The sequence below is a fragment of the Hippocampus guttulatus genome, chromosome 13, assembly GCF_054856545.1.
Source record: "Hippocampus guttulatus isolate MCC_2025c chromosome 13, RoL_Hgut_1.0, whole genome shotgun sequence".
In the NCBI taxonomy this organism is placed as follows: Eukaryota; Metazoa; Chordata; class Actinopteri; order Syngnathiformes; family Syngnathidae; genus Hippocampus; species Hippocampus guttulatus.
Window position 1 is genome coordinate 1,958,779 of NC_141273.1, and position 26,574 is coordinate 1,985,352.

The 26,574-nt window shown below is 41.2% G+C and overlaps 2 protein-coding genes across 6 annotated transcripts in view; one reads left to right on the forward strand and one right to left on the reverse strand.

The window, feature by feature from the left end:
• Positions 1–18,167, reverse strand: part of ralgapa1 (Ral GTPase activating protein catalytic subunit alpha 1) — an 81,101-nt gene extending 62,934 nt beyond the window's left edge. For all 3 annotated transcript variants that reach the window (XM_086126593.1, XM_086126592.1, XM_086126591.1), the window contains exons 1-18: positions 17,725–18,167; positions 12,990–13,100; positions 11,810–11,859; positions 10,969–11,026; positions 10,809–10,852; positions 10,521–10,698; positions 9,957–10,072; positions 8,785–8,923; positions 8,502–8,710; positions 7,196–7,519; positions 6,925–7,095; positions 6,063–6,134; positions 5,810–5,958; positions 5,457–5,580; positions 5,182–5,328; positions 3,809–3,899; positions 3,495–3,659; positions 1,463–1,609 (exon numbers count right to left, since the gene is read on the reverse strand). In XM_086126593.1, the coding sequence (XP_085982719.1) occupies positions 1,463–1,609; positions 3,495–3,659; positions 3,809–3,899; positions 5,182–5,328; positions 5,457–5,580; positions 5,810–5,958; positions 6,063–6,134; positions 6,925–7,095; positions 7,196–7,519; positions 8,502–8,710; positions 8,785–8,923; positions 9,957–10,072; positions 10,521–10,698; positions 10,809–10,852; positions 10,969–11,026; positions 11,810–11,859; positions 12,990–13,100; positions 17,725–17,830 (2,401 nt within the window). In that variant the 5' untranslated portion in view covers positions 17,831–18,167. The remainder of the gene's footprint in view (positions 1–1,462; positions 1,610–3,494; positions 3,660–3,808; positions 3,900–5,181; positions 5,329–5,456; positions 5,581–5,809; positions 5,959–6,062; positions 6,135–6,924; positions 7,096–7,195; positions 7,520–8,501; positions 8,711–8,784; positions 8,924–9,956; positions 10,073–10,520; positions 10,699–10,808; positions 10,853–10,968; positions 11,027–11,809; positions 11,860–12,989; positions 13,101–17,724) is intronic.
• A 306-nt stretch (positions 18,168–18,473) lies between these two features.
• On the forward strand, positions 18,474–24,839 carry brms1la (BRMS1 like transcriptional repressor a). 3 transcript variants are annotated; one of them, XM_086127914.1, is made up of 9 exons: positions 18,474–18,604; positions 19,050–19,203; positions 19,433–19,523; positions 19,619–19,746; positions 19,824–19,903; positions 21,277–21,373; positions 22,798–22,887; positions 22,992–23,056; positions 23,141–24,839. In XM_086127914.1, exons 1-9 carry the CDS (start codon positions 18,599–18,601, stop codon positions 23,237–23,239), a joined length of 810 nt encoding a protein of 269 aa, XP_085984040.1. In that variant the 5' UTR covers positions 18,474–18,598; the 3' UTR covers positions 23,240–24,839. The 3 variants fall into 3 exon arrangements, with proteins under 3 accessions (XP_085984040.1, XP_085984041.1, XP_085984039.1); XM_086127915.1 differs by having other exon boundaries at positions 18,474–18,572; XM_086127913.1 differs by having other exon boundaries at positions 18,474–19,203.
• Positions 24,840–26,574: the final 1,735 nt, after the last annotated feature.

A 26,574-nucleotide genomic window follows, 5' to 3' on the forward strand; every position in this document is an offset into this window, starting at 1 on the left:
TCACGAGCGTGCTGCAGCCTATCTCAGCCGTCATCGAGTAGTAGGCGAGGGATACCCTGAACTGGTTACGAGCCAATCCAGCAGGGCACACATAAACGAACAATACGTCGCACTCACAGTCACACCTATGGACCATTTGGAGTGTTCCGTTAACCTGCCATACATGTGTTTGGAATGCGGGAGGAAACCGGAGTACCCGGAGAAAGCCCATGCAGGCACGGGGAGAACATGCAAACTCCACTCAGGGAGGCCGGAGCCGCAATTGAACCAGGCACCTCTGCTCTGTGAGGTCGGCGTGTTAACCAGTCATCCACCACGCCGCCCGGTTTATAAACAATATACTAATGTGCCAGTACCGCAACATGGCAAGAGTTGCGAGGGCCCGTTAAGCTCAAGCACGGACACATGCACCTTCAGGTACGAACAGCTAGGGAGGACAATGTTGAAAACCAAGTCTTTACTCATGCCTCATGAAGCCACGGGTCAAATGACTCATTAAATCTAATTTCATGAGACCAGCTATATTACCTAAGACCCCAGTGGAAATCAATCAGACATTTAGTAAACACAAAGACGAAATGAAAGTGAAAACATGCATCCGTGTGAGTAGGCAGGCAAGAGAAAGATATATACCATCACTTTATTTCTAAATGCCCCTAAAGCAGGCCACAAACAAGTGTATAGGGCATCGGTGTCAAACATACGGCCCGCGGGCCGGAACCGGCCCCAGAGGGGGTTCGATCAGGCCCGCGGGATAATTTAAAAATGAAAAAAAAAGCATAAAAGACACAAAATGAATATTTTTATTAAGATGCAATTCATGTATTAACCGCTAGTCATTGTTTTCTCTTTCGTTTGTAAAGTGTAGGTGGGGGTTACATTTAGATTTCATATGCACATGTGTAAATGGTTTAAAAAAATCCTTTCTTTATAAATCTTGTTTAATCTTAAAATGCATGACTATATTTTTAAATACTAATTGTTCAAGTTTTGTGCCTTTGTACAATCAGTGGGATCAGTTGCACTGCATATATGTGAATGATAAAATTAAATTGCACATTTGTCGAAGGAAATCTAAGGTGTTTTATGAAATGTTAGGTAAATGAAATGTAGGTACATTTCAACATTTTCCTCATGTACTTGTGCGTCGCTATATCAAAACAAAGGAAAGACATATTTTGGTTATTTATAGCAGAGTATGGTATAATTTTAATGGTCTGGCCCACTTGACATCGACCGAGGCCGTATGCGGCCCACAATATGAAATGAGTTTGACACCCCTGGTATAGGGTGAAAAACGTTCAGTCATTCTTGATGAACTAGGAACAGTCAGTCCATTGCTTTACGAATACAAAAGGGAGAAACTAAAATATATAAATAACGTTTCTTTGACAGATGTGTGAAGACTTCAGGCACACAGCAGGCAGAAGACAGGCAGTCGGGAAGTGCAAAGAGAGTGTACCTGCCAGCTGGTCGGCAAGGGGGGGTAGTAAAGGGTGGTGGTGGTGGAGAAGGACAGGAAGAGGCGGAGCCAGAGCAGGAGCACTCTTGGCACTGCGGATAAAGGCTGAGGAGAGCAGAGAGTCCCCTGTAGAACAGCTTCGCAGGGCTGAAGAGGTCGGAAGTACAGGTAGAAGGTATATAAAAGAAAGTGAAGAGGGTCAGGAAAGTAGGAAGAGAAATAAGGAACGTGTTTGGAAAAAGTCAATGGAAAAGAAAAATGGGTGGAAAGTGAGGTGAAGAGAAAGGGAAGGTGAAGGGAGGAGTGAGCGAGGGTTCACTCTGGAACAAGAATAGTGAGAGGCAGGTGGCAGCTGGTATGACCTCTGCAAAGTCCTGACCAAAGTTAGCTTAAAAAAAAGAGCTGAAGCTACAGGAACAAAAAATGGAAATAATATCTCTACACCTACACAAAGGTGTTAGCACATCTCATAGGAAATCTGAACAAGGCTGCTTCTCTCAACACAAAAATCACATAACTACCTTTTCCAAAATGAACGTGAGATTTATGAAAGCTCTAGTCACCCTTACAACAATCTGCCCCTCCCCCCCAGCCCAACCAAGAATGTCGTCTGACATTGTCCAGAGTGTTGTATCAACAACAACAAATTGTTATTAGTCTTACATCCATCCAAAATTAATAACATAAAAAACATCTACCAGTAAGCAATATTAATATGAACATTTTCCATAACGTCTTAATACATTTTGAACACTGAATTCCACATTACAAACACCCTGCATTTTTGAAAAAAAAATTATAGAAAAAGTTTATTGTACGCAGCAAATAGTTAATTTTTATTTCAAGACCATCTGTGGCATTATTCATGTATTAACGAAATCAGGAGCATCTATCAGCCAACAAGCCCACACCCTCACTCAATGCCGTCAGTGAGTTGGTGGATGCAATGTGAAAGTAATGTTGTGGTTGGAATGGAATCATTTTTAATGCCAACACAATACTTGTTTGGGTACAAATTTTTCTACAATGCCAAAACGCATTTTTATTGTCAAACCATAATGAGAATATTCTGGCATCATACGCTAGGAAGGTGCGCATCTGGCAAATTGTGCGTGAGCCACGCGCAAGAAGTGGTTGGCTGGACAGGTTGACGTTACTCGGCGATGCCTGGGGATGAATGCCAGGCCATTCTGGCGGATCTTCCCAGCTAGGGTGCCCACTGGATTCAGCTGCTAGCCTGCAGGCACCAGCCGGGACCACCAGAAAGGGCTCTGGAAATCCGCATTCAAGATCCAATGTACTCACATGCACCATTGTACTCCCGCCTCTCAGTTACAAATGAAAATTGTTTAACTATATGAAGCTGGAGTTTAGTTTGACTGGTATTTAAATTCAAGCAGGAGTCTGTTGTGCCCCTGCTAACAGATTCATCTCTTGATAAAACCTTAAAATTGCTGACAAAATATTTTCCTTGTATTGATTTTTTTTCTCCAAGTAAATTTTATATTATTTTAAGGCATTGTCAAATTTATGTCTGTTCTAAAACCTAGTTTTAAACAGTGGACTCACACTCACGGAAGTTTCAGACTGATAATGACTCAAAAGGTCAAAAAATGCTGGGACAACTCAGCATTCTTCGATCCAATCAAACGTTTGTAGCCACGGCTGAATGACTGACTTGAATAAAAACATTTCAATGAACACACACCAAAAAGCCAAAAAGGAAATAATGAGGGCAGACTTGAAGTCAAAAGGCAACTTGAGAAGCGATACATTTAGCTGTTGAGTAGCAAACAGGAAATTAACTTCCATTGCCATTGAAACTCCATAGCTCTTCCTACTATGATGACAATGTTTCTGAAATATGAAAGAAAGTAATTTGTGTATGTTTTATGATGACTGAAAACGGCAAAGCTATTTTGTCAAATTACTCTAAGAGTCAGGGACCCATGCTGGTGTGATCTGCAATGAATCTGACCACCCCGAAAGATAAGAATGAAGAGGCCATTCATTCTTCAGGCGAGATACTCACCTACAGTCTTTTGGCGGACAATGCTCCGGGCCTTTTCGATGCCTGGCGAACCAGCTGTGGTGGCACTGCGTTGTCTCATGGCAGCTGCCTGACCTGGTTGGTCTCTGCTCCACCCTTTAGAGAAGGAACGATCCACTATCTGCCGCTGACCTTCTGAACCGATACCTGAGGCATTGTGAGAATATTCAAAGTACACAGTCAAAAATCCTGATGAAAAAGGCCAAAAGAATGCACTTAACATCTGCCCCTATTCGAATGTTGAGAGTTCTCTGTGCCTTTTCAATAGAAATAATGGCTCCGAGTGATTGTCTCACCTTTGCCTTTGTGTTTCTTCTGTTTTTGCTCACTGAGCTTGTCCAGGGGTAGTTCATTCAAATCAACACTGTACAGGTTCCTGGCCAACACCTAAGCCGCAACAGTACACAGGCTTGACGTACCGAGCTAGTGTGACACAAGGTAACAGCTCGCGCTGAAAGATACAGTATATACAGTTGCACCTCTACTTACGAACATATCTTCATACGAGATGTTCAAGTTAGGAAATGGCTCAACAGGAAAATATTGCCTCTTGTTACGAAAGGAATTCCAAGATACGAAAGCTAAAAATACAGTTTGGGCTTCTACTCGCAGTTCCGAGTTTCCTGAACACAACATACTTATAGCTGCTCTGCAATTGGCTATTACCGAGCATCTTCCAGGCATCCGCATTGGCTAAAAGGGACTTCTACCGTGTGTGTCTAAGTGTGTAGATAGATAGATAAGCGTCTATGCAGCGTCCTCGTCATTCGACTCTCGGGCCATGAGGCGTTCCGATAGTTTTACGAAAATGCGAATCACCCAGAAAGTGTTCACCAGTCCGGCGATCGCTCACTGTACTGAGCCGACAAAAGCAAACGTCTTTGTATCAGTTCTTTACAAAACGCCAGGCAAAAACCACTTCTGAGAGAGAACGTGACCTAAAGAGGGCCAAAAACGACGAGGATGCAGTTAAAAGACCATCATTTTTATTCTTTACCTACCGGTACTCTCTTGAACATAATAATTGTGTTGAATGATGACTGATTTCTCTTTCCTTTTACTATTTCACTGACCTTACTTTCTGTCAATTTATTACTGTACATGCTTTTATGTTCAATAAACAAACAAACAAAAAACTAAAAAACTTTATTCTTTGCTTTTTACATTGTGCACAGCTCTCATTTATTGTGCAATCATCTAACTGTAACATGTATTTGTTACATACAACTGACACACCCGCGCTGCAAGAAGGAGATGTACCGCTGCTCGTTCCTGTCAACTGCTGTCAGGCTACTGAATAGACAGTCCTGAAAACCTGGACTCACCCCCACCCACGCATTTTTAATATGCTTATATTTATTTATATACTTTTTGTCTTCTACTTTCTCCCTTTCATAATTTTGCTGCTGTAAATTGGGAATTTCTCCATTGTGAGACAAATAAAGGTTATCTTATCTTCTTATCTTATATTTTGATGAATTTTTATGCTTTAGAAAACATTTATGTCTGAATTTGGGGGGGGGGGCGCTTGGAACGGATTAGGGCATTTACATGGAAAACGGCTCTCCACTTACAAAATTTTCTAGTGAAGAAATTTCTTCTAGAACCAATTAATTCGTAAATAGAGGTACCACTGTACAGTCCAAGTGAAATGAGTTTCTTCTTTTACCTTTGTAAGAGTCTCCATCGTGAGGGACCATTCAGTTACCAGCTCCTCCCAGCATGTAAGAGAAGCGAGGACTGAGAGGAGGTCATCCCACAGTTCTCTGCTGATGTAGACGTTTAAATTCCCCTTAATCCAGGCTACGATCAATGTCTGTGCAGAGAGAGTGATGAAATATAATCAAGGTCATCTTTGAAAGAATGCAAGTTGAAAGCACTCTTTTTTTTTTTTTTTTTTGGTGCCATTTTGATACGACAGCTCCACCGCTGAGTATCCAGTACCTGAAAGATAGGACCAGCCAGCCTTCCCGACAGTGTGTTATTCTTCTTGCCCTGGGGCATAATGGACGGAGGTCTCTTCATCACTGACTCTGTCACTCTCAGTAGAACAAGTAAGATCTGCTCCCTACAAATAAAAGTTCACCCATCCATCCATAAATAATGAGACGAAATATGTTTAAACATAGAAGCCAGTAGATGTCACGGATACACTTTCATTCTTGAGCAATGTATTTTCACACGTAGTGAATGAAGAAATATTAAATATCAATGGATTATGCTGACATGAAGCTGTAATGTTATACTTTTTTGCCATTAGCAAGTGATGACATAATGTGTCCATCTTTTGTCATTACCATGTTTTCTGGTCCATGGTCTCATGCATAACAAGGCTGCGGTAGATGTTTAAGACTCGCTTGCACATGTCGACGTGCTCCTCTAAAAGGAACTTGATATCGTTGGCTGGCTCCAATAAAAAAACGTTGGAGGAATGGGTAATAAATACCTAAAGGGAAGACAAGTTATGCCATGTAGATCCACCAAGCACAGTTTAACGATGTATTTTTCGGACTTGCGATCAGTATGTGTATTTTTGTTTAAGGTCCATACCTGTAGTGTAGTCTGAACTCCTGCATGAACGCTATACTCCAACAATTCGCTATCAATCATTTTATTTAGTCCCTTAGGAGAGGAAAAAAATATGCAGACAAGTTAAAATAATATAATTGAGTCTTGCCCAATGTAAAATATATCAAAGATTTTTCAATCACAGGATCGCAATTTTAGTGTGTGCGCATATATCTGTTTCACAGCTTATGTCGTTTGTTTACATTAATTTCTAAACATACATTGTATATGACTGTATAATGTCACAAGTACTGACTTGGTCAAGAAATAAGGGACAGTTTACCATTTGAAAAAAATGTGCTGAAATAACACTAGTCAACCCATTTTTACGAAATTCTTGATCAGAGATGCAAATAAGATTTTACGGATTAATTTTTGGGATTGATTCAAAATCTGCCATAGTTTGTTTTTTTTACAAGCACATCAGGTTTTCATAATAATATTAATATATTATGATTAATAATAACAATACTATAACATACAATATAGGAATATATTTAGTCATAAAACTGTACCTCACATACCTGAAATGCTCGAAAAAATATCAATAAAAATAATAATGCATCCAAGTTATCAGCGTCAAAAAATATTTTAAGGGACACATCAACCCATTTCTAATTCAAATTTTCTACTTACCAGTGTAATGGTTACCTCGAAATAGTTGTATTATTCCATACACTACAAAATGCAATTTTTGCTGATAGACAAAATAAAAAAGGCCATTTTGAGAGAGCGAAAAAAATGTTCCAACCAAAAATGTACTAAACCGTGGCCCAAAAAGCAAGGGTTACCTGCACCGTTCAACTGATCGTTAATACATGACTGTTTAAATGTCATTTGGCACCTCATCATCCTTCTCTGAGCCAGTGTCCATACTACCGGCTGTTGCTATGGGATACGGTCCCTCCTCTGGCTCCTTCATGAATACTGGCTTGTCCTCCATGGAGATCCACTCCTGGTATACACGGACCACTTTCCGCATTGCTGCAGCTTCACACATCGGAAGGAGAAATGCCTGCAGTGGTCGCGAGACAAGTGTCAACCATTCATATGTAGTCATGCATGTTTTCTGCATTGTCCAACATTCTCAACTGGGGAGAAAATTGCTCCTTCACCTGTCTGAAGATCTCACTGATGAAGTTGATGCTGGTTCTGGAGCTGGTCAGGACTCTCCTCACGACCTCCATATCCGTCAGCTGCTCTTCATCCATAGAGCAGAGTGAGGAAGAACTGGGCTCCCTCTCTGTTAATGTGGATGTGTTGGAGTGACATTGTTCTGATTCCCCCATTGGACCAGTAGCCCCACCAAGGCCCGTGCTGCCTCCTCCTGGACCAGATAAGTTTCCGCTCCCTTCAAGATGGTTGTCAGGGCGCAATCCAGTGATGCTGCCGTCGTCTGAGCTGCCAGCAGAGCGAGCAGCAAGCCCAGCTGCTGCTCGCTGTGGATGAGACCAAAATTGTAACCCTTTTCATGAGTGTTTGTTTATTTCAGTGTCTCATTTCAGAAGTCGGTATCTCCTGCAGTTACACTTACTGCGAGTAAAGTCTGGATTGTCTCTGTAGGTTCGAGTACCTAATTATAATTGCCCGCTTCACTCAGATATTAACGACTACCAATTAACTTGTACTTTCCAAGTGACACACATTCAATATTACTGTGTTTCCATTCACAGAACATATAAAACAACCCGCAAGCAGAGATCATTTGAAATGACATGAAAATAATGTCACAAGCGTCAAAAACATGTCCTGTATTGGCCCGAATATAAGACAGCCCTGATTATAAGACGACGCCCTCTTTTTCAAGACTCAAGTTTGAAAAAATACTTTTTGAACACCAAATTAATTTTTATACAGAAAATAATTACAGTACATCTGAAACCAATGATTATAACAATATATTTGAGAGAAAAACCATGTTATTTTGACTCATTCAAATCTAAAGTGCAATCACATTGGTAAATGAATGGCTTCTGGTTTTTGAAATGTAAATTACATCATAACTTCTCCTCAGCTGCCGGTTAACCTGGCCGATCTTCGACCCACTTTTCTCCAGATTGTCACTACGTTTCTCCATTTTCTGTTATCTCTTCTATTATTTTCTACTCTTTTCCTTCTTACCGCTATTTTTTATTTTTCTTCTTCGTGCTACCGCTATTTTTATTTTTATTCTTCGCGGCAGGGGTTCACTCTGGCCTGGGGAGTCAAGTTCAGCATTCGCTTCAATGATATCTAGCGCCATCTAGCGTCGTGAATGGGTATAATGTCTAGACCCCGAATATAAGACGACCCCCACTTTCTTATTTCAATGCAAAAAACACAGTTTTATATTTGGGCCAATACGGTAGTTAGAAACTGTCATGATCCTGTCTCGTTTGTTTCGTTTTAACTTTGCGGTACCATCCAGATGGTGTGCATTACCTGTATGTTCTTGGGGATGTTTTCACCTTCTGTCCCAGGGATCTGTGTGTTTGTGTTGGGTCGTGGCTCCAGCCAAAAAGAAACCAGCCAGCGGATGAAGATGACTCGGGCCTGAAGGAAACTTTCCTTGCTGCAATAGAGAATTTCCGCACCATCCTGCTCCCTGCGCACCATACTGTAATAGGGCTTTGGACGCATTGGAGGAACCTCTGAAAGGAAAAGGATGGCTTTATGCATTGGGCATATCAAGTGCCGATAAAAGGCATTACTTACATTTACTGACCTAGTATGGGGTTGTAGAGACTCGTTTCCGAAGCAAAGTTGGGAAAGATGTGAGGAAGGTAAAATTTCCGGAAGTGACCAAAGAGGAAGCTAAACCCACGTTCGTGATTTTCTTTACAACGCCACTCGAGAGACTTGGCCTGGTTGGAAGACACAAACACAAAACAAGCTTGTTTTGTACACCAACAAAAATAGGGCTAAGTGGAGAACAGCTCCTTTGTTGACGGCGGGGCTTGTGTCACAATGAGACAATGATACATAGGAAATGCAAAGAGTCAGTTAGAGAGATGTGAACTGGATACAAGGTTAGTAATGCTATACAAACGGCTTTATTGGATTTGTCTCCAAGTTTATTTTAGTTAACCGAAACTAACAAAACGAAACCTGAAATTGAAAAAAAAAATGTTTTTTAACTAATTAAAATGAAAATGCTTTCATCAGAGCAAAAATGTCCTTTGTTTTAGTCGTTCGCGATTAGTTGAATGTACGAGCCTTTGGGGTTGATTTTAAATGTATTTATTTCGGGACGTTTCAACAGTCGTCTGGGAGTTGTGGTCCTTAGAATGTGTGTCGTACAAAAATGACATCACCTAGCTGCAACCAATAAGATGACATCGCTACGACGTGACCAGTTTCCATGTTGGTCTTTTGGCCCAAACACTACCGTGCTTTTGTCATTGAACTCAGACTACATTGTAGCGTGTGGTAAGAAGTGCTTAAAAAAACATATATGACGGAAGCAGTATTATGTACTTTACTTATTGTAATTCAGTCTGTGGACTATTAAACACTAGCTGTATTTGATTTGTGGATGGATGATTTATTTTAAAATGTTTCTAAATTTATATTTGTGTTAAATTTTTACGACACTACTTACCATAGTCGTTTTAATTTGTTTATACTGCACACAATACACAACTTGAATAAAAAAGAAAACTAATGATAAAACTTACAAAAACCCAAACCAAAACCAACAATTTTTGGAAAAAAAAATTAAGAAAATCTAACTACACTTAAAAAACAACAACAACCTCAAAACGAAATAAAAACTAACTAGTGAAAATTCCCTGTTTTTCACACTGATAAATAACTAATGATATTTAGTAAATAAAGACATTTCATATTGTGTGATTATGTTATGTTAGTTGTGTTAGTAAGAAATGATGATAATACCTGGTTTACCATGTATTTCAGTAGTGCTTCCAAAAAGTAAGCGGTAAGGTCCTCCTGGTTCTTGTCACCGGACTGGGGATGTACCAGTGGAGTAATCTCCTCTGGTGTGACTTGAGCTGAAAGGTGTAATTGAAAAACGATCTCACATTAGAGTAAAACAATCATTTACTAATAAACAACTAATCGATTATCAAATTATTCCAGAATTATTTTTGATGATCCATCAAGCACAATACAGACATTTAAAATTGTCCAAATCCACAGAATTTCATCCTCTCAACAGTAAATATTCTCAGATGTTAAATTTTTCAATACAGGGACGGAAATTTTTTTTGATGCCAAAATAAACCACAGAATAATTAATTATTGAAATAATCGCTCATTGCAGCCCTATACCCAGTCCAGATAGAAGCCATATAGAGTAAAGTTTTTTTTTTGCCTGCCTATCCAGTGACAGATGGTCATAATTGTAATTATGAAAATCTTATTTAATTAGCAACAAAGCAAAGAATTAAAGTTAGCTCTTTTCATTGGGAGCAACTACAACAATTCCCTACTACTCACTCTCAGTTAAGCTCAGGGGTGGGTTGATCAGAGTGTCCAAAGTGCGTGGAGTCCCATGGCAGAGCGGAGCCGGGAAGCCAGGAATTAGACAGGCAAACATGCAGAGTTGCTCGCGTTGAGCATTATTCTGTAATGCCTGCATCCACAGCAGGAACAGGCGCACGCCTTCTCGACGGATCTGCAGTGCGCAGGAGCAAGTGGGGTGGACATATAAATTTGTGTATTTTACCAGCAGAAGGAAATTAAAGAAAGCAGTCTTGATTTGGATCAGCAAAAAAAGTAAAATACCTTTAAAGAGTTACCGGTGTGCAACAGTTTTTTCAATATCAGTCCTGAAAATGAGATATGTATCCAAAAAAAAATCACATATTAGAAGAGGCCATAGTGAAAGTGTAGGAGCAGATTTAACACATTTTGGAAAGGGTTGAGAGCCAGCTGTGTTTGTTACCAATGCTGTGGAACTGCCATCGGCTCTGGATTCTCTCTGGGAGGAGCTGGAGGATTTTCTGAAACAGAAGCAGAGAAAAGAAACAAAAAATATTAATATATCCCGGTGAGTTTCAGCAATATCTGACATTACGTTGAATACATACTGATAATGGCGTGACGTTAAAATCGATTATTTATCTCTTTTGGCTATAGACTTCTCCAAGATTTTATCGGAGTCAAAAGTCAGCTTGCCTCGAAACACAAATTTTGAGGTTTCTATTGTCAAGAAGCATTGCCTGACGTGTTGCACAAAAGAAATCTCAGAATGTCGACAATTAAGAACTGTTAACTTGTCGACAGAGCAACTTCGCACTGATAATGCCCTCTCAGCGCTGGACAAATGTATGTAGCGTATTAAACAGAATTCCAACCTGAGCTGTATTTACATGTAGTTTTTTTTAAAAAGTCTGCTCATATAAAGAAAAGGAAGTTTACTTGGCACGTGGGAATGAAAAATGCATAAAAAATGACTGAAATGCAAGGCGAACACCCATGTCGTGTGATGGGGCGGCTTTCGGTGCATGCCTGTTGTTGCCTGGCACTTATGTACGAATGGACTAACAAGTGGCCCGTCGTGGTTGAAGCCAGAGGGCAGCCATCTTACGTTTTTTTTTTGGGGGGGGGGGGGTGGGGGGGGGGTTCACTGAAGTCAGCGTTATCAGTGCATGTTTTGTGCCAAGATCCCTGTATGGAGGAATAAGGGGCTTTCAAAGTGCACTCCTTCCAAATCTTAATTTGTTGGACGATCATAAAAAAAAATTATAATAAATAAGAGGTGGTAGGAAATTTAAGTACTGTACCTCGAAAATAAAGAGGATTGAGTCCAACTCCTCCCTCTGAGACTTGTGACCTGAAAAATGAGAGCATGAAGAAGACAATTGATTTTTTTTCATTAAATGATTTTAAAATTATCAATTGCTGATTGCAGATTAAATAAATTGATAATAATGATAATAATAATAGTAATAATAATAACTGGAAAATTCCCATGGAAATTTTGAATGGACTTGAAAAGTCTCATTTGTGAAGGCTTCTTGGTGAGGTGGGCTTGCCCTGCAAAACAGGGATAGGCAACTGGTAGCCCTCAATTAAGTCAGTTTCTGTTTGTAAAAGCAGCGTGGCTCAGAAAAAGATGCTCACGATGCTCACATGACTGCTTCTGACACGGCACCCCACTCATTTTCAAAGGGACATGTTCACCGTTTTCTCGGAATTGTGTCAAAATGGTAACACAAAATTCCGGAAAAAAATTGTGGACATCCAAGCCTGGACAGAAACATCTTTTGATACATAATTTGCACAGATACGTGAAATGGTGTGTGCGGAAGTCTGTGTGTAGGGAAAACATTAGAATATAAAAGGATAGAAAATTATATAATAACAGGTTTCCTACAGCATTATGCAAGGCTAAATTCAATCACTTTTGAGACTTTTTCATTCCATTTCAAACTAAATTTAACACCAATTTCACACTATTCACAATTTCCAATGTTTAAAGTTGGGATTGTTTACAATTGTTTTGCTGCGGTTGGCTGGCAACCGATTCAGGGTGTCCCCCGCCTACTGCCCGGAGATGGCTGGGATAGGCTCCAGCACCCCCCGCGACCCTAGTGAGGATCAAGCGGTTCGGAAAATGGATGGATGGATGGACAATTGTTTTGGTGGTTCTACAATCGTAATTGCATGATGTGACCATAAGACTTGTTAATTTCTTTTCAAGAATGTTGACTTATTTTGAAATTTGAGACTATTCAGAGTCATAAAATCCTACTGATCATCAACATTTTTGAAGACTTTTCAAAGATTGATCGAAGGAATTTTAAATGCCAAGTAAGGCCTTCTTTTTAGATTCATGGATTCGGCGCCACGGGAATGCTGAATAAGTGTACGAGATATGGGTTGCTTGCTTCACAAGCCGTGCTACTGTTCATGGCATTGCTTGCTCTGCAGCAGTCGTAATCATGCTGTACTGTAACTCACCTTTTTGCTTGAGGCTAACCTCATTGGTGACAAAGTTCTCAAAGAAAACATAGTAGATGTGGGAGTAGTTCAGGTCAAAGAACTGCTTCAGCTCCGGGGGTTCTGCATTTTCTGGAAAATACAAAAGGGAATGAGGCCGATATTTAAATTAATAGTCACATTATTTAAATAAATACCACAGATGCATCGAGAAAAGCACTCAAAATGTAAAAATGCTCATATTTAATGAACATTGTGATTATATCGAGGACCGTGAGACTGTGAAATTGTGAAATACATGGGTCTTTCCGTTAAAATCATCATAGAATTGATAGAATTCACTCATGACACCAATAATATGCTGGGGGGGGGGGGGGGTGGGAGTACATTTCTGAAATCAGAATCAAAAATACATTTAGGGACCCATAAACCCATCTCTGATTCAAATTTGCTTTTGGCCAGTGTTATTCAAGTCTGCAGAGAAGCATTGTCCTTGCTTAATAAGAAACAAAGGGGTGGGTGAAATAATGATTCATCAATGGCTGCAATACTTCCCCTCTCAATTCAATTTCAATTCATCAACTTCCCTCCTCAATTTAATAACCAACCAACAAATGCTCTGAATCAAATCACTTCCTGGCCATTGGGGGACGCTTGGCATGTGATTCATGTTGTATGGATGGAAGTATCATTCGATGAAACAACAAAATGGTGATTAAAAGCAAGCAACAATAGCAGCCTGAAGTCAGTGGCTTTGACTTTTAACTCTGATGTTTAGCGTCATTTCAGATTCCCCAGTAAATTTGCATGCGAACTGATGGCAAGCTTTGTCAGCGCACAGAAGACAAAGAGTCTCTGGCCACATTCATATGCGAGGAGCTATGACTGTATTGTGCTCTGGAAAACAAGTAGTTTAAGAAGATGGTACAGACACTTGAACCACAAAATGCGATACCAACACAAAAACACATCTCAGAAGTCGCCGTCATCCCGGAGCTGTACAGAGTTGGAAGACAGCAGTTTTGGAGTTGCTAAAGTTGGCAGAGAGATGTTGGGCCAATGTGGTTTGCTAAATCAGCCAGTAGGAGGGGTTTGCTCAACAGGCAAATTGCATTCGGAGGTTTACAAACACTGTTCAGTCTTTTGGGAAATTAGAAAAGAAGTTTGAACCTATTAGTCTGGAAAAGGTTATAAAGCCATTTCTAAGAGTGGGGGCTTCAGCGAACCACTGTCAGAGCAATTAGCCATAAATGGAGAAAACTAGGAACAGTGGCAAACATTCCCAGGAGTGGTCGACCAGCTAAAATTATTCCAAGAGTACGACGACAATTTATCCTGGAAGTCGCAAAAGAACCTAGAACAACATGCAAAGAACTCCGGACATCGCTGGCCTCATTTCAAGACATTGTTCAAGACTCTAGCATAGGTTAGGACTGCACGGCTGTCCGTGTTTTATGTTATGTGTTGTGTTTATTATTTTACTTTATGTTAACCGTTTTGTTAAGCGCTTTGTTACAGCTGCCGCTGTTGTGAAAGCGCTATATAAATCAGCATGTATTGTATTGTATTGTATTGTATTGTATTGTATAGGAAAGACACTGGCTAAAATGGCATCCATGGGAGAGCTCCCAGGCGAAAACCACTGCTGTCCAAAAAGAACACTCAGGCTCATCTCATATTTGCTAAAATACACCTTGATGATCCTCAAGACTTTTGGAAACACATTCTGTGGACTGATTAGTCAAAAAGTGAACTTTTTGGAAGATGTGTGGCCCGTTACGTCTGGGGTAAAAATGACATGGCATTTGATAAAAAGAACATCATGCCAAGAGCGAAGCATGGTATTGAAAGTGGCTGTTTTGCTAACGCAGGACCAGGACAACTTATTGATCGGACAATGAATTCAGCTGTCTACCAGAAAATACTGAAGGAGAACGCCCAACAATCAGTTTGCGCCCTATAACTCAAACGCTCTTGGATCATGCAGCAGGACAACAATCCAAAACACACCACCAAGTCCACCTCTGAACGGCTAAAATAAAAAAGAAATTAAAAAAATTAAGGTTTTGGAATGACCAAGTCAACGTCTGGATTTGAATCCAACAGAGATGCTGTGGTGTAACCTTAATTAAACGGGTGGTTCATACTAGAGAACCCTCCAATATGGTGGAGTTGAAGCAATTCTGTAAAAGAGGAGAGGGACAAACATCCTCCACAAACTAATCACCAATTATCGCAAATGCTTGACTTCAGTTATTGCTGCCAAGGGCACAACCCATTAGTAAGTTAAGAGGGCAATTACTTTTTCACATCAGGCCAGGTAGGTTTGGATTTTTTTGTGCCTTCATAAATCAAACTGGCATTTAGAAACTATATTTTGGAGTTCTTTGGGTAGTTTTTGTGTGATATTAAAATTGGTCTGATAAACTGCAACCTTTGTGTGTGATAAATATGCAAAGAACACAGAAATCAGGAAGACTGCAAATACTTTTTCATCTGTGATGTTTCTTTTGGCATCATCAACAAATAAAGAGCAATAACAGCGCTGTAAAGCATTCTGGGAAGTGTGCAGCTACACCATTGCTACGTTTTATTTTACAGTCAATGACAAATTTGCAAAAAGTGGCCATAAAAGGGTAATATTTTAGGGTGGACAGAAATATGTGAGCATTCTTTCATTGTGTCAACATCGACAACGTGAACTAAGACTTTTTGATATGTTGCATCAACCTGCCTAGTGTTAGAATGTACGACACTTTATTATGACCATGTGAATTTTGCTGCACACATGATGTGGCAATGTGATTGTTGCACGGATGTGAGTGTTGATCAGTTGTCAGTTTAAAGCGATTTGTGTGTGTGTGTGTGTGGGGGGGGGGGGGGGGGGGGTTGCTGGAACCTATCCTAGCTGACTTTGGGCGGAAAGCCGACAACACCCTGAACTGGTCGCCAGTCAGTCGCAGGGCACATATAGAGACGAACAACCACACTGACATCCACACCGGCAGAGTGGGAACCGATCCCTCGCTGTCCCCATACAAGTCAGGCGAGTGTACCACTACACCATCAGTGACCATGCTTGTATTATGTGGTCTTGTATTCCCTAAACTGCGAGGAGACACACCCCCTTGTCCAAAGAGAGAGAGAGGGAGAGAGAGAGACAGACAAACAGACACACACTCACACACAACTTAACAATGTAAAGTCAAGTCAAGTCAAGTCAACAGTATTTATAGAGCACTTTCAAACAGCCATCGCTGCATACAAAGTGCTGTACATGGAGCAATTTAACATGCACAATAAACAGTAAGACAAATCGGTAATAAAGGCGGTAGAAAGCACCAAACAGTAAAACCAAGAACAAATCTAAGTCATGCTGAGTCGAATGCCAAAGAATACAAGTGCGTTTTGAGGAGGGTTTTGAAGATGGGCAGCGAGGAGGCTTGCCGAATGTTCAGTGGGAGGTCATTCCAGAGAGAGGGACCAGCAAGAGAAAAGGCTCGATCCCCTCTGAGCCTCAGTTTAGTTCTTGGTACTTCTAATAAAGTCTGGTCCACAGACCTGAGGCGCCGGGCAGGTGTGTAGGGGTGGATGAGCTCAGAGAGGTAAGGTGGCGCGAGATTATTCAGAGATTTGAAAACAAATAAGAGGATCTTGAAAATAACTCTAAAATGAATGGGGAGCCAGTGAAGGGATGCCAGAGTAGGAGTTATGTGCTCCCTCTTACGAGTACCAGTCAAGAGGCGAGCAGCGGCATTCTGGACCAGCTGAAGGCGCTTAATGGAGGACTGGCTGACTCCAAAGTAAAGGGCTTTGCAGTAATCGAGCCGGGATGTGACAAAGGCATGAATTACTGTCTCAAAGTGTAAAGAGGAAGTTGGGCTACTGTACAGGACATCGAGAGGAAATACTAAAGGTTGTTTTCATCTGCAGTCAGTGCGCATATTGAGGGTGTGTCGTGTCTATTTGTGGGGACTATTAACAGCTCCTGTTCCAGTTGACTGATTCTTCCATACTAAATAAGTCACCATATTAAATGTTATCTTAATGCAGTACAGACAGTTAAATAATTAAATGGTACTGTAGCCAGACACCTGTGATTGGCTGGGAATCAGTTCAGGGTGAACCCCGGCTGCTGCCCCAAGTCAGATGGAATAGGTTCCAGCATGCCCCAAGACCCATGTGACCCCACGACCCATGTAAGGATAAGGTGATCAGAAAATGGATGGATTGATGGATTAATGTAGCCAGACACACCCCAGAGTACATTCATTTGCAGTGTTGCATTTTATGCTTCCAGCACCACAAAAGTCAGTCTTCTTTTAAACCCCCACCCGTCCCGACCCAACCGCGCTCCCTCCCCCAATTTCAATTCCTATGCAGAGTTGTCTAAATTGTGTTTAATGGAAAAATGATTAATGTACTGTACTTTCAAAAAACTACACGGAATGTATTCAAACTGACCCCAAAATGTACTGCCAAACATTCACCGCTGAATTAATTGTACAATACACATTAGTTAGAATTTATGTTTTCATAATGAGGACGGTTGACAACATTATTGCCTCATTAACATGTCAACACGACGAATGATTGAATGGGTGCGACAAAATGTGCTAAAAGCGATACATATATAACATATAATCTCAAGTGCTATTTAAAGATGCCTTTTTTTCTGTTTGTTCGTTTCCTGTGACATTCCAAGACTGTCACGTAGTAATGAACGTTAGCAGCTCAACAAGGATATTTAACTTACCTATGACTATTCTGAGATGTTTGAGCCTCGTAAAGACGTCCTTCTTTGAATCCAACACTTTCTGTGTTGATTTTCTGACGTCCCCGTGAGGCTTTTTGGAAAACATTCCTGAGGCTGGAGACTCCAGAAGCAAATTTTAGACAGCGAGGACGTGCTAGCTCTAAAACGTAGCAATTTAGAGGGCTCCGGCTAGCGTTAATCTTCAAAATAACCGAACCCAATCACTCACGGTGCGTTCCGATTTTAGCACTGATGCGGCGCATTACAAAACCGTGTCCAAATGGACACCGTTTATTTACACTAAGCCTCATAGTTGGTAGACCGCAGTAGGTATAGCATCTATCCATTGCATCTCCTTTTCCACAACAGCCTGCAGCCTGACGGCTAATGTAACTATTGAGCTAACCTAGCTAGCTCAGCGGCTCACTCACAGGGCTCACTTGGAAAACATCATGGCGGAGAGAAGGGAGGGGAAACTAAATAATGGATAACATACATATTCAACAGAAACACACTCAATAATATGGGGCGTTTTATTGTGGAGGCGTGTGTGTATTGCAAGGGAATGCCACATGCTGATTTGTATGTGGGAGACAAAAATATTATTATACAGGCACTCAAATGTAACGCCTTTCGACCGCCTCGAGTCAGTGGTGAATTCTGGGTAACGTAGTAACGATGCGCATTTGTGGCGCTGTCAATGACCCGTGATCTGAGTTGAAAAACTACATTTCCCGGTACGTCTCGGTTCATGTCAAAGAGTTTTGTTTTTAGCATTTCTTCCCTCCTGGGTAGCATTTCAGGATAGGAAAAATAAATTTGGACGTCTTTCGTAGAAAATCAACAAGGTTGAAACAAAACGCCAACGGTTTATATGTTTGTGAGTCGTAATTTGGTGTTGGAATATGGGTAATGTGCGCATGGCAACAAGTCCTCCTTTTGCTTGTTGTGTAGCTAGAGCTGCTAAAAGGCTAATATCGTTGTCGTGTTTATCTTTTGCCTGCCACATATTATGAGACAATTGCAAAACATACGTATAGGCTGTGTCAAGGAAAGAGATTTAACATAAATATTTATACTTTTAGCGAGGATGTTTGTAAACAAAGACAAATCTGAGTCCAAAGAAGTCCCAAAAGCAACAGAACTGAAAACGTAATCATCATGTCGCGATCGTATTTAATACCTACTAAAACTAGCATTACTTTTCTGGTCCTAGTTGAAGCTAAAATGGAACCGGTCATATTAAATATACCATGACAAGACATCGAGAGCTAGCCAAGGAGCGACCATTGAAAGAAACATTTCTTTCTTTTACTCTCTATCAGAGTGAACTTTCTGCTATGCCAGTGCATCGCGACCGGGAGAAGAAGGAGGGCACAGCAGAGGAGATGGAGGTTGAGGATCAGGAGCAAGAAGGATCCAGTTCAGAGGAGGAGGATTCTGAAACTTCCTCTGTCTCTGAAGATGGAGACAGCTCTGGTAAGAATGTCAGATGCGGTTATGTACTGATACACAATACAAGGTTCTGATTTAGATGTAGCGCAATTACTACCAGTGCTTGCATTATGTGAAGAACACTTCGGTCAATTTCTAAATGGTGTGTCTGCGTTTTGGACCATTAACGTAAAAAAAATTAACTAAAAAGGCCAAAAGCGACAGACGTGTTTTTCACAGTACATTGACAATTTGTTACTTTTGTATGTCACAGAAATGGATGAGGAGGATTGTGAGCGAAGAAGGATGGAGTGTTTGGATGAAATGTCAAATCTGGAGAAACAGTTCACTGATCTCAAAGACCAGTAAGAAACAGAAATATTTTTTCAAAGGCTATTTGCCCCATTTGTTTGGAAATAAAAGGCAGTGTGAATATACTGTCAATATTTTGTGCGTGCAGGCTGTATCAGGAACGTCTCACTCAGGTCAACAGCAAACTGGCTGAGGTGGAGGTTGGACGTGCAGCAGAATATTTGGATCCTCTGGCCGTGCTGTTGGAGAACATGCAGGTTCGCACCAAGGTGGCAGGTAATCCTAACGTGTCACAAAATCTCTTTACGCACTGGCCAATGTACTCATATTCCAAATCCTTCTCTCTTTGTCAGGAATCTACAAGGAGTTGTGCTTGGAGTCTGTAAAGAATAAGTACAAGTGTGAGATCCAGGCAGCGTGCCAGCACTGGGAGGTTAGAAAGGGAGCATTCACACTTGCCGGAATTTTCATTTTTGCCATGCACTGTAGCTTTGAAATCACCGACCTCCAGTAAGGCTTACTCCAGTGAATATATTAAGTCCAAAATAATGGTGAATAGCTATATTAAAAATTACAAATTACTGCCAATACATTAAAAATTAATGCTGAATGAGTTCTTTCCAGATTCAAGTGACATCTCACACACACACACACACTTATGTGTGTCGTATGTACAGTGGCTTGCGAAAGTTTGGCACCCTTGAACTTTTTGACCTTTAACCACATTTCAGGCTTCAAACATAAAAATATCAAATTTGGTCTTCATGATACCGTTTGCTCCCCAGGAATCTTTTAACAGACCTCTGAGGCCATCATAGAGCAGGTGCGTTTATACTCACACTTGACACAGGTGGACTCTTATTTATCATCATCAGTCATTTAGGCCAACATTGGATCGTTCAGAAATCATCAGGAAACCTCTGGAATGAGTTGGCCGCACTGAGAGAATAATATCGCACCCAGTTTTCACTTTTTTTATGAAAAAAAAAAAAAAGTTAAAAATATCGTATGAATGTCATTGCACTTTTTTTGTGTGTCCCCTCCCAAATTCTAATTTTATGCCTTTATGTTTCACGTTTGAAATGTGGGAAAAGGTCAAAAAGTTTCAGGGGGCCGAATACTTTTGCAAGCCACTGTGTGTGGGAGAAGCACCTGCGCCACTGTTAGATTCGAAAACAAAACATAGACGCGTTTGCGTGTTTATGGTCATATCTAGCCATCTATTGAGCATTCAATTTAATTGTTAAACGAATGATGGGACGAAATAGGCCTCGTGTCGGGTAATGAACGAAGCGTTTGTCGAGGCGCGCTTCATTCGGGCAAAGCCCGGAAATGATGACGTGCGATGCCTCGCTGGCCGGCTGGACCACCTGTGACTGCTTCAGGAAATGATTCGATTGTTTGTCGGGTATTGCAAACGGTATGAAGCTGCCGCAAAACGAAATGGTGGTCGCCGGTCAGCTCACATTTTGTGGATTTCGGGCTGTCGTACTTGTTACACCTGACGTGTGTGCAACGGCAATCTTATTTCGCCTGTTGTTGCAATGGAACCTGCGCGAAAAAGGAGAATTTCCCACGTTTGGGAAGACTTCCAATTGATTGCTTCTCATTAGGTAAGATAAAAGAAAAAGCTACCTTAATATAAATGTGACAACGCAGCTTTTTTTTTCTAGGTTTTATGTCTAACGTTTGGTATTTTACAGGTGAAGTTTCTGTTGTATGGCAAACTCCTTGCAAAATCTGCGATGTGGCATATACGGTTGGTCTGGGGTGTCTGATTTAACGTGTGTGTTTGTGTGCGCACAGAGTGAGAAGCTGCTTCTGTTTGACACGGTTCAAAGTGAACTGGAGGAGAAAATAAGAAGATTGGAGGAAGACAGACACAGCATCGATATCACATCAGGTAACAGGGTCAGCACTGCGTCGCGTCACCTCTCAGCCAATGTCGCTAAACTGTCTAGAAATCTCTCAGCCGCAACATGGTGTCTTTTTACGTGGCTAAACCTTACTGCCTTGTAAACCGTCGCGACCAAGAAAGCCGGACCGGGTGTATCCTGCTACATTGACATTCAATACCTAGAGTAAATCAGCATCGTCGGCTCACGTGCAATGTCAGTGCTTTCATCAGCCATAAGGCTGCTCGCTATAAAAATTCACGTTTAACCCTTTCAGGGACAGCGGTTACTACAGTGGACAGCTTATGTTATCAGGCGACAGGGTGCATGAAAGGGTTACGGTCAGGGCTCGAAATAAGCGTTTTTTTTTTTTTTTTTGTTAGCGCAATGACCTGTTTTATGACGTTGGTCACAATCTGATCCGTGACCGGTCGTGACCTGAGCCCAGAGCAATTGTGATGTCATTTTGAGTCGACAGCAAATGGCAAAACGGCCGCCCGATGAAATGAATGAAACCCGGTGGAGTTTACTGCTCAATTCATGTTCCACCATTGTGTACTTGAATATCGTTTTCATGTTAGCGGAGGGAGCAGAGAATCCTTTTCGGTTACAATTGGTTCCTGCTAATAATCATCACTCGATGGCATCGGGACACCAAACAGGGAAACAACTCAATGGGGAATAGAAAGAGACTGTAACATCATATAGAAAGTGTATCGGAATATCGGGCACACTGTTGGCTTTTGAGAAAATTGAATGTTTTTGGTGCGCCTTATAGTGCGGAAAATACGGTTTTAAAAAAAACATCCGAGGCAACCAGAACATGAGATGTTTGTCACAACCCCTCCACCCCATGGCAACACTAATCCAGTTCATTACAATAAAATGTCTTATGTTACAGTGCTAAAGAGAAAATGTCCCTTCTAATCCACAGGCCCAGCGGTCCAGCTCTGGCCCGCCACATCATTTCATATGGCTCATGAAAACAAATTACGTGTCTTGACTTCATGTTTCTTGATAAAATACGATCCATCCATCCAAATTTCAAATCCGCTTATCCTCACGAAGCGTGTTGGAGCCTTTCCCAGCTCTCTTCGGGCAATAGACGGGGGTACACCCGGAACTGGTTGCCAGCCAAGATGAACAACCGTTCGCACTCACAATCACACCGAGGGGCAATTTAGAGTGTCCCATCAACATGACATGCATGTTTTTGAAATGTGGGAGGAAACCGGAGTACCTGGAGAAAACCCACACAGGCACGGACGGGGAGAACGTACAAAGTACACACCGGAAGGCCGGGGCCAGATTCAAATTCTCAATTCCAACGCGTACGTGGTCAACAAATTGTTTTATCTCTCCAGACAAGGTGCCGCCGATTGAAAAGAAACACCAGCAGCATTCAAGCATTTTCTCTTATGTTTGTCATCAGAGCTGTGGAATGATGAGCTCGCAGGACGGAAAAAGCGAAGAAATGCTTTGAGTCTGGATAAAAAGAGGAGAAGACCTTCAGTCGTGTCTGATATCCTTTTTATGGACATCGATGCATTTCTTTTTATGCCGCTTCTTGAAAATGTTTGAAATTGCTTTCGCCCTCCGCGTATTAAAAACCTTAACCCCTCGTACGGCCTTATATTGTCTACATGCTTCCTGACTTGGACATCTTAGAGGACTGGACAGCCATCAGGAAGGTAGGCTTGCGTGTCAGTATCACCTCAATAAGATATTTTTCAAGCTTAAGTTGAACTTTGATGTGTGCGTGTGTTGTCATCCAGGCTGTTGCCACCCTTGGTCCCCACAGAGGAAAGGTGGAGTCGGACAGCTCGGCTTTTCCGTTCAGACCGGACAGAAGCCGACCCATTCTCAACTGCTGAGAAAGAGCAACACGCCCTTATGGACACACAAACAAGACATCACGTGAGAACACACAGCTCACCTTTTGACCGCGACGCCAGCCGCTGCCGTGCATCCTACGGCCAAGGGAAATTAAACAAGGACGCCCTTTAAACCACAAACAATATTCAGCATTGGTCTAAAATGAAATCACGGACTACATTTGAATGTTTGAAGTGGATTTTTGGTTTGTTCCACTTCATTATAGACGATGACAGAACAGACCCAACAAGAAAATGTGTGCTTCCGTTGCAAAATGGCAGCAGAACCAACGCAAAAATGCTTCCATCCACCAGGTTTTTTTTAAGGCGACTGTCATATCCGAATGCCAAATTCATTCGAAGATATATTTGTCTCTTGCCAGCACCTGAAAGCGTTGACGTGGCATTTTTGTTCCTTGGGTCACACCTCCTCCTACTTGGTAACCTTTACAAATGTCAAATTGGTTGATAGTGTCGCACTGTAAATGCTGGCATCATAAATACGGACGTTCAGCGTTTCGGAAAGGGTGCAAAAGGGCCTCAAGTGAAAACCATTTGCTCACGTGAGTCCTTCTTACCGGAATTTCAGGTCAACTCAGTGGTTTGACAGCTTTCTTTTTTTTTCTAGATTTCCATTTTTACAGAGTGTATATTATATACAGAGACATGGTGTCAAATTGAATATTTTGATTTTGTCTGAAACGGTCTCTTTGTAAACCTTTTTTTTTTCCTTCTCATCAGGGCCTTACAAGTATTATGCAGGGAAATTGGGTGTTTGTGAAGATTTTGCAATTTGCCGTACGAACACATTTATTTAATTGGACTCCACATCTTTTTTTTTTTCATTCATCATTTGTACAGTTTGGTGGTCATTGCAATTGTTCTTGCCTGTGCCACGTTGTCAAGTTCGAAAAGAGTCCTTGTGATTTTTGCATCATTGTGTGATTGTTGTCAAGGTTACATTGAACCACACTTGGCTTCTATATTTAGTTGTAAAGTGTGAGACAAAACGTTTCAGGACATTTCTAAGCTTTTATTTGACAACACTAATGGAAAGAAAATGCATAATTTCAATGGATCTTACAAATGTGTTTATGGGAAACCCTCCAATATATTTTTATATAATAGCCGCTTCGGGGGGGGGGGGGCAAAATCGATTTGGTCAGAAGTTGGGGCATTTTCAAAAATGATTATTTTGAAACGCCATGTGATTGCATGTTGTACTTATCTACCTCTGATCTATTGTCTCATCTTAATTCCCTAAACTAAAAACATGGCTCCATTTTAAGCAGTTGCTGCTGATCCGTAAATGTAAGCATGTGCATTTGTCCGGTTTTCTATAAAAGCCTGCGGTGAAGACGCTTCATCACATCGCGTGTTGAAGATATTAACAAAAACTGTTAATGGGAAAGGTTATTGAATAGTGACAAACATGAACAAACTGCCAATTACCGGTAATGATATATTTTTGTAATGTTTTGTATTTTTATTAATCATAATGATGTTGGTGACATTGGGATTTGTTTTTCCACACAGTTAATGTGCAAACAAAAGTGTTCCTTTGGATGGAATATTTTCCTAATAAAGTGAAATTTCTAGAGTTCTCTGTGCCGTCTGCTAATAATTAATCGGTAAATTGGCATAAACATTAAGTTGGGAGCCTTTTGATAGTTTTGACAGCGGAAGTATTTTACAGAGGAGAAGCAAACTCATGTTACATAGGAATCACCATTAAAGTGCATCTGATTAACCCCAAATGGCATTCATGGTCTACGGACAGCTTCCACGGCATCAGGAGAATCGTTTTGTTTAAAAGGGAGTCAGTCTGGAGAAGGGTACAAAAGCATTCAACACAGCATGGAACACGGTGGCGACATCCAAGTGGAGGAAAAAAAAAATGGCACAAAAATGACAAAACCAAGAACTTGACGTTCCCCAAAACAAGAGGCAAACTATTCAGGGACGCTTCCAAGAGGCCGACAGCGACGTCGAAGGGAGCTTGCAGGAATTTCTGGCAAGTACTGGCAGTAGTCGGTACATATGTGATAACTATCTGCCATCTTCATATATTGGCAACGGGGCAGGCTGCCAAGATGGAAGCCTGAGAAAGAAAAGCACCCAACCGAGCTGTGGTTTTCAAACACTCACTTGTTCATCTCCCAAACACATGTGGGGACAATGTGTTACGGTTGGATGAAACAAAAGGTTGAAAATTTTGAACCAACCATGACTACAGTATGCTCATCCCCATGCTAGTAAAAACACCACACATACAGTGAAGCACGGTGGTGGCAGCATCGTGCTGTGGGGTTGTTTGTCCAGCTCGGAACTGGGGCCTTAGACAAGGTGGAGGGAATTCGAAACAGTTCCAAATAGCAGTCAGGGTTAGCAAAAAAATTTCAGGCTTCTACTATAAGGGAAACATGTTAGTAAAAAACTAATGCAACAGCAGAAATTTATTCTGGGTTAACCAGAGGCACCGTAAATGGTGGTAGGCGTGTGCTGACTCCACCAAACATGAGTTTAGATGTGACTGAATCATTCTGAACACAGCCGTGTCACCAGTTAGAAGAGTGTGTGCATGCTTGCACAACAGTTTCTTGGGGGGAGGCGGGGTTCTTGACACCCCCCAATTTATTTATTTTTTTTACCCAAATGAATACCTACAGGTGATTGATCCAATTAATGGTGGAAAACGTTTTGCAATTATTTATCTTGGTGCAATCACAAAAACCTGGCATTTGACCCCTGCTCAAATGACTTTGGTTTTTGACCAAGATGTGTCGTCTTTTTCGATACATTTGTATATCTACCCTGATTTAAACCCTCCAACCGGGTAAGGAATAAACAAGATGTCTTCCTCCCAACCCTCCACTCCCATCGATTGCCCCCCAATGGACAACATATGTGAGGCTCACCAAAGTAATATCTTTTTCCGGGACGTCTGGGCTTCCTTCAGCCAGACGATGCCAAACCACATTCTGCACGCGATACAACAGCGTGGCTTCATAGTAAAAAAAATTGAAGTACTAGACTGGCCTGCCTGCAGTCCAGACCTGTCTCCATTTGAAAATGTGGGGCACATTATGACGCGCAAAATACGACAACAGGGACTATTGAGCAACTGTGGTTGCACATCAAGCATTTCACCTTCAAAGCTTCAACAATTTTGTGTCCACACACCCCAAATGCTTATTGGGTGTTGTTAAAAGGAAAGGTGACGGTGTAAACACGCACCCGTTCAAGCTTTGTGTTGCAGGCGTCAAACTCAAAATAACTGAATACTTGCAAAAAAAAAAAAAAAAAAAAAAGTGATTGTTTTGAACATTAAATAT